This window comes from Guillardia theta (assembly GCF_000315625.1).
Source record: "Guillardia theta CCMP2712 unplaced genomic scaffold GUITHscaffold_73, whole genome shotgun sequence".
Lineage (NCBI taxonomy): Eukaryota > Cryptophyceae > Pyrenomonadales > Geminigeraceae > Guillardia > Guillardia theta.
The window spans coordinates 414622-422010 of NW_005434601.1; the positions used below are offsets into that span (position 1 = coordinate 414622).

A 7389-nucleotide genomic window follows, 5' to 3' on the forward strand; every position below is an offset into this window, starting at 1 on the left:
CCCCCCTTCCCTCCTTCCTCCTCTTCTCCTGTTGTCATCAACTCTCCTCCTCCTCCTCCTCCTCCTCCTCCTCTTCCTCCTCCTCCTCCCTCTACCTCTGTTGCTTGTGGTGCTCTACCCAGCTTGCAAAGCACTCGTTCACCTAGGGCAGGACGATCAGTCGAACGCAGCAGGAGCCTCGTCCTACCTTTCCCCCCTTCCAGTTCAGGACCAGCTGGCGACTGACCCCAGCAGAAGTTCTCAGCTCATCTGGTGGGTCACGTGACCTCTCTCACCTCACGTCCTCCAGCCTGTGCTTGTCGATGTTGGCCAGCAGCCCGTGGCTGCGGAAGATGACCTGAAGCTCTAGAGTGCATGTGAGGAGGGAGCATGTGCCCCTGCTCCCTGCTGCTCCCTGCTCCCTGCTCCCTGCTCCCTGCTCCCAGCTCCCAGCTCCCAGCTCCCAGCTCCTCCTCTCATTCTGCTGTCCAACTATGGTTTCTCGTTCTCATCATCCTGGAGCCCTTGTCCTCATGTCCCCACTCTCCTATTCTTTCTGCCCCCTTTCTCTTTGGTGGATCCTCCACCTTCTCCTCATCCACCTTGCCCTCTTCCTCTTCCTCGGCTTCCTCTATCCATCTTCTCCCTGCTGTTCCTCCTCCTCCTGTCCCTCCTTCTCCTCCTCCTCACCTTCTTTCTTCATGATCTTCTTGATCGTGTCCACAGCAGCATACCGAACCTTCACCGCCCCCCGGCCCCTCGTCAATTCCTCACGGTCATTTTCTCACCTCTCTGCCTCACCTGCACGTTGGAGTCTTTCAGGGCGTACAAGACGCTGTCGACAGCCGTCTGGTCCCCCTGCCGGGCGATCTGCAGGCGGGGGGTCAGGCATGTAGATCAACTTCGTCATGCTTGCAACGGGCAGACAGTGAGAAAGAGCACCAGCGGTGAGGGAGCGAAGTAAGGAGGGGAGGGAGGAGAGGGAGACAGGAGAGGGGAGGAGGAGGAGAGGGTGACAAGACAGGGGAGGGAGGGAGCAGATGGAGGAGAGGATGAAGAGGAGGAGAGGGAGGGAGGGAGGGAGGGAGGGAGGGAGGGAGGAGAGGAGGACATCGACGGGAAAGGCACGTTCGCAGCTATGGAGAAGGATCGTTCTCTGTGTTTCTCCTACTCTTCTCACCTGCCGCAGCCCCTGGACCGCACAGACTCGATTCCTGGGGTCAGAATCCTTGATAAGAGCCGAAACCTGCAAGGAAATGAGAGATTGGACGAGGAGAGCGAGTAGTAGTTGCCATAGGAGGAGGAGGAGGAGGAGGAGGAGGAGGAGGAGGAGGAGGAGGAGGAGGAGAACTCATAGGAGGAGGATGAGCCATAGGAGGAGGAATCATGATCCTTAAGGTCCCATCACACGATGTCACAGTTCAATCACCATGGCGATGATTTGGGAGTCCCCGGGCTCGACGATGCTCGCTATCATCGAGAGCGCCTCCTGCCTCACCTGCACACCCATCGCCTCGTCACCATCGTGCCTCCCCCTCCCCCGCCTCCTCCCGCCCCTCCTCAGCTCCCTCTCTCACAGCCGAGGAGCGGTCGCGCAGTGCAGCCTGGTAGATCTTCACAGCGGGCGGATGTCCTCGGGAGCAGACCTCTGCTATCAGATGCACTGCCTCCACTTTCACCGGCACGTTCGCGTCCACTTTGGTCTGCAGGAGCGACGAGACGGCACTGATGACATCAGCGTCGTCCTGCTCCGCCAGGTTGGAGAGGGTTCGCGCCGCTTTCCCCCGCAGCTCGGTAGGGCAGGAGGGAGAAGTCAACATACCCAGCATCGCTCCTATGACCTTCCTGTCCCCGCGGTTGGCGAGAAACTGAACGATGCCCAAGGCGCTCTCCTTGGTCGACTCGTCCTCCCCCTGAAGGACATCGATCGCATGCTGCAGGACAGGCTCAGTGCAGGTCTCAGCCGACCACCTATCCCCGTCACCTGGATCGCAAGGACTTTGTACTTGGGGGTGTGGAGCAACGAACGGAGGGCAGCGAAGTGAGGAGGACCGGACGGGCAACTGGCGTCCCTCAGAGTCTTCGCTGCTGCAACACGCACGTGCATCTCTCCGTGCAGGCAAGAGAACAGCTTCTCGACTGTCAACCCGTCTTCCTGCCAGGGCCAACGTCAACTTGTCAAGTTGAACTTGACAGCAGCAAGATCACATCATGTACCTCACTGCTCTCGTCCTGGTGGGTCTCTTTGATCAGAAGCCTCGGGGACTTGCTGCTAGGGGCCCTCTGCAGGTCTTTCATCCTTCTCTCTGCTATCTCGATATCGCGCGTGTTGGCAATTTTTTCGTCTGCTCCGTCGTCATGGAATGCGGCAGCGGTCTTGCAACAAGGTCAGGCCAGGAGAACTCCTGATGTCATAGGAGGCAGTTCACCTTCTTGTCCTTGCCCTGAGCAGCGAGCTGCTCATCAGTGACTGAGCTGGCGAAGCTGTGCCGGTAGCTATTAATAATGGCTTCTCCTGAGGAGCGAGTGATATCGCTCTCCCTCAACATCCTGCATGGTTGAGGATCATGAAAGCTCCTCATGAGAACTTGAACGTTGACTCAGCTCCGCATCATCTCCCTCTCCTCTTCCCCCTGCTGCTGCTCCCTCCCGCCCCATGTCGTCCTCCCTTCCGCCATCGCCCCGACGGCGACCGTTAGATTCTTGACAAGCAGCAACAAGAACTTCGGAAAAAACCGGCCCGGTATGTGGCCTGCTGAGGCGGGCTGCCTTGGGAAACTTCGAAGTCCAAAGTTTGTTTGAAAAGTTTGGTGGTACAAGTTTGGAAAAGTTCATTCGCCATGGGCGAACGGAAGGGGAGAGGAATAGGAGGAGGCGGAGGAGGCGGAGGCGATATGCACGGCAGCGATCGTCCCTCCTCTCATCTCATAATCATCTTCCCGTGATCCACCAGCTCCCTCCCTCCTCCCTCTACTCGTCTGCCCCCTCCTGCTTGTTTTATCGAGATCCGCCCTCTGCCCGGACAGTCTCCAATGCAAGTTAGCGCCAATACTGCCTGAAGACCTGGCGTGTTCCTCCTACTCATCCACATGAACACGAAGGCGCAACTTATCCTGATCCTCTGCCTGGCTCTGAACATCTCCGGCAATCCGTCATGGCATCCCCTTTCCCCGCTCCCCCCTCCCCCAACTATCGCCCATCGCATGCAACAGAATCAAGTACTTCTCTCACTCCGATTGCGAGGAGGACGGAAGAAGTATGGCATCTCCTTCCCCGATGACATGGCAAGCATCAAAGTAGCCGTCAGTAGCTCTCTCGCGAGCCGCGAGCCCCTCATGATCCGGCGCGGCATCTACAAATGGAACGGCCAGATTTTCATACTTGAGGGTCAGAGGTTGGTCCTGGCTGGCCCCGATCCTCCGGCAGGAGAGCATGCTCCTAGTCCAGAGATCCCCAACTCCTCCAACGAGACCCAGCGCGTTCCCTGTGTCCTCCTGGGCTCCTGGTGCATGACGGAGGGCAGCCATGGCGCTTTTTGCGACAATGTGCTGCTGCTCCATCAGAGTCTGGGCTCACGAGGAGTGCAGGAGACTTCAAGGGCCGCATGCTTCACGTTGCAGGGGGGACCATGGTACCTCGAGCGCGTGCACGTCTGGAGCCACGGCGGGGTAGCGATGTTCTGCCAGTGGTACTCCAACACGGTCGTCAAGGAGTCGGGGATAGGTGAGGACCCTGGCGGGTCGCATGCTCTTCAGCTGCCGCTCCTTCTCCTCCCCACTGACGTTCCCTTCCTGCTGGCCAGGAGGAGAGTCGGACGAGAGGGACTTGAGGGCCTACCGCGCGATCGAGATGTTCGACAGCAGCCGTTTCGAGTGCGACCGATTGCCGATTCTGCACGGCTCTTCCTGACTTTTGTTCTTGCCCAGAGCGTCCTTGTGCGAGATAGGCAACACCACGGGATCGATTTCTTGGCTGAAGGAGGGCCACAACCGTGAAGATCCGAGCGGGGAGAAGCAGGAAGAAGCTTCAGAAGTCCGTGAGCTGTCGAGCATCGACCTGTCTGATGGCTCCAAAGAGAGTGAGCGGAGTTCGGGAGGAGGAGGAAGATTGATGAGATTTTCTTCCAGATCAGGAGATGGAAGTTGTCTCTGAACAATTCGGCTGTGCCCTTTGCATCCGAGACGCCTCGTTTGCGTCCTTCTTTCAAAGGTTTCAGCCCTATCCCCCCTGATGAACCCACCTGCTGACAGCTTTGTTTTCCCCTTTCTGCCTCCCTCCCCTCTCCTCCCAGCACCTTGAGCAGCAATGGAATCGCGTTCGACATCGACGGAACCATCCGCCTGTTGCTCAACGCCTCCCTTGTGAAGCCATGTGAGCGTCTGTCCTCTCGCCTCTTCCCTCATACGTGTTATCTGGCAGGTGGAGAGGGAACTTTCAAGAGTGGGGAGGACTGCGAGAACAGCGCGATCAGCATGATGGAGACGATAATCCATGGTACTCGGGTATGGATAGGAGACAGAAGGCCAGGGATCCTTGGTAAGCAAGGAGGAAACGAACGAAGAGGACTTGAGGGGAGGGGAGAGTACTTGGGAGAAAAGTCACGGTTCTGAGGGGAGGATTGGGGTGGGGGAGGGGGGGTAGTGGTGGAAGAGGAGCCAGAAATGAACACTGGTGGAAGAGAGGCTGACGACAATACTTCAGGGGACAGGCACAAAGGGGAGACAGCCCTCGAGTTCACGACCTTCGTCGATGGGGATGATGCATCTGGCAGTGAAGAGAGGGAGAAGGAGAGAAAGAGACGATACCTCCGGGACCAGGGCAAGGTGGGCAAGAACGTGGACTTCATCATGGAGGATGTGGCGGCACCTCGTGAACTTGACGAACTCGATCCGGCTCTCTTCGTGAAGAGTGATAGCTCTGGCATCGATAAAGGACAGGGAGGGGAAGACTGGTCAGGGGAAGGCACTAGCACAGACACAGCCGTCGCTCCTTCAGCAAGTAAACCGAAGGAGCAGGAGACTTCCAAGAAAATGAGAAAAAGACCGACGGCGAGGAAGGCAGCGGAGGAGGGAGGGGGGGTACAGAAATCACGAAGGGGGACCAGGAAGAAGGAGCAGGGTGAAGGACAAGAGCAAACTCCCAAGAGAAGGAGGACGAGAAAGAAGAAGGAGATTGAGTTGCAAGATGAGGAGCAAGCAAGGGCTCAGTCTTCTTCTCAAGGTAGCCGTTCCTTGCATGACGACGAAGCGCTGGAGGCAGAGGGAGAAATCAAGTCTGAAGGCAAGACAATGAGATTCTCTGTGTTGTCTGCCGTTCCAAACTCTGACTCTCAGAATGCAGAAGAAGAATCCCGGCTTGAGCTACATCAGCTCGTGCAGACTGCCATACGAGCTCCTCCAAAGGAACCTGACGCCTCGGACGGGGACCATGCTTGAAATTTCTATTTTAATTCTCATCCTGAGAATATTACGTGCACAAGCCGTGTCTAGATAAGCAAGAAATCAAAACAAAAATTAAGAAGTCACAAAAATTAAGAATCGATTCGGGTCCTCGGAGGTGAATTTGAGGATCGAATTACTTTGTACCGAACAGACGTGTCTCTGGCATAGATCCTGACGGTGTAGCAGGAAAACATTGTACATACTTCCACAGAAATCCGCTTTCGAAAGAAGTTAGTCTTTCTTTCGTTCTGAATGTAGGCGAATTCTCCTCATCGCTTCGTTACTGAGGTTTTCACTTTGTCCAAGGGTCTTCCTCAATCTCGCCCTCTCGAAACTCCTGGATTTCCTTAAACACGTCGCTCAGCAGACTTGTTTCCTCTGTGTCCAGCTTGATATTGCTAAAGTCATACGATTGGACTCTGTCGACCACCTCAGGCTTGATGTTCCAATTCTTGCTGTTGGCGATGCCGTTGGTCATGTTGCGAGGAACTCGGCGGTTCCATTCTTCGACTGACCAGAAGTATCTGTCCTTCCGTGATTTGAGGCCTTTTGAGCCTTCGCTAGGGCTGTAGCCTTTCAGCCCGAGGCTCCAGAACAGCTCGTATAGAATTCTATCATTGTTCCCCTTTATCTTGTTGTGTTTGAACAGCTTGCTTCTGATAGTCCATCCGAGTAAGATTTTCCAGGCTGTATCTGGATTCAAAATTTTCAATTGGTTCCAGGGCTGACCGGATATCTCAAATAGAGGAAAAGGCGGCGAATTTGAGCTGAGCGACGCTTCGACAAGTCGCTGATCGCAAAGTTGTGTCAAAATTCGAGAAAGAGCGCAGATCTTGCTCGACAAATTCTTCTTGACGTTTGGATATAGGATGTTCTGATATGATGGAATTTTAATTTCCCTGTATTGCAAGGACTGAGATGCTTTGCGCTGTGTCTTGATGCTTCCTGCGAAAAAAAGATGGTCAGTCAAATGGGTTTCCCATTCAATCTGGTGCAAAAGAGAAGGACAAGAGGGCGATGGAGGGGAACGAGTTTTCAAGGATAGAAAAGCGAGTGGATTACCATGGGAAGGAGTGTTTGGTTTGACGATGGATCGCTTCGCTGGAAGTTTGTTTGCCTTCATTGAAATTGGAGGGAGGGTCTGAGTCTTGGGCGTGGTCCTTGAGTTATTGCGACCTGCGGCACGGCGCGGAGAAGCTTTTGCACAGGGGTTGGATCCAAGCTTTGACTTGGATCTGACTCTTGTATTCGGCGTCTTAGGAGCTTGACGCTTTGAGCTGGAGGAAGGAAGAGCGTTGTTGATCGTGGCTACTAATTCCTTGTCGACGGTGATGTTCACGTTGTAGACCCGGTCATCGTCGGAAAATTCCATCAAGTCGTCCTTGCGAGCAAGATTAGAAGAATTCCAGATGGAGCTGGTTGTGAGGGAGTGAGAGGAGAGGAAGGTATGAGTTGAGATGGTTGACTCGGTATAGAGAGAATACCGAGATGGTAGAAGGGGATCCTGGAGCAGTTTCCTCCGTGTCCATCCGTGAAGACAAGATCAGTTGAGGTTTTCTGCAAACATTACATGATCAGATGGTAGACTCATCGCTCTCTGAATCTCAACGCATGAAATACTCTTCCGCTGGTTTGTTCACAGCCGCAAGTTTTTCTCTGGTGGTTTGATCGCTAAATGCTCTCGCATCCTCGTCATCCTATCACCACTCTGCCCTCTCCCATTGATTTTGTTTTGTCTTCCTTTTATTTTTTTCTGTCTGTTGTTTGTTCCAGCACTGCCACTCTGTCTGTTGAGATTTTCTATTTTGTTCCTGGTGTGGCTCCATTAATGGCTATATTCGCTCCTTCGGTCTTCCCTATCATGACCCTCCGCCTTTCCTTTTTCTCCATCGTTCTCGTCCTCAGCAGAACTCTTGCCCTCCTGTCTTTCATAAACGCCATTCTCTTCTGTTCCTACCCCCCCCCCCCC

The 7389-nt window shown here is 54.5% G+C and overlaps 3 protein-coding genes across 3 annotated transcripts in view; 1 reads left to right on the forward strand and 2 right to left on the reverse strand.

Moving 5' to 3' along the window:
- Positions 1-2561, reverse strand: part of GUITHDRAFT_114259 (hypothetical protein) — a gene marked incomplete at both ends in the record, with an annotated part of 5363 nt that extends 2802 nt beyond the window's left edge. Inside the window, 10 exons of the mRNA XM_005826685.1 lie at positions 96-142; positions 188-221; positions 276-337; positions 781-849; positions 1160-1225; positions 1409-1477; positions 1557-1913; positions 1964-2134; positions 2188-2355; positions 2409-2561. Of these exons, the coding sequence (XP_005826742.1) occupies positions 96-142; positions 188-221; positions 276-337; positions 781-849; positions 1160-1225; positions 1409-1477; positions 1557-1913; positions 1964-2134; positions 2188-2355; positions 2409-2561 (1196 nt within the window). The remainder of the gene's footprint in view (positions 1-95; positions 143-187; positions 222-275; positions 338-780; positions 850-1159; positions 1226-1408; positions 1478-1556; positions 1914-1963; positions 2135-2187; positions 2356-2408) is intronic.
- Positions 2562-3068: 507 nt separating this feature from the next.
- Positions 3069-5414, forward strand: GUITHDRAFT_143330 (hypothetical protein; the record flags this gene model as incomplete). The annotated part of the gene is made up of 7 exons (XM_005826686.1): positions 3069-3702; positions 3782-3851; positions 3906-4057; positions 4107-4188; positions 4271-4350; positions 4399-4515; positions 4681-5414. 7 exons carry the CDS (start codon positions 3069-3071, stop codon positions 5412-5414), a joined length of 1869 nt encoding a protein of 622 aa, XP_005826743.1.
- A 207-nt stretch (positions 5415-5621) lies between these two features.
- GUITHDRAFT_164883 (hypothetical protein) lies at positions 5622-6792 on the reverse strand (the record flags this gene model as incomplete). The annotated part of the gene is made up of 2 exons (XM_005826687.1): positions 5622-6365; positions 6483-6792. 2 exons carry the CDS (start codon positions 6790-6792, stop codon positions 5713-5715), a joined length of 963 nt encoding a protein of 320 aa, XP_005826744.1. The 3' UTR covers positions 5622-5712.
- Between the last annotated feature and the right edge of the window lie 597 nt (positions 6793-7389).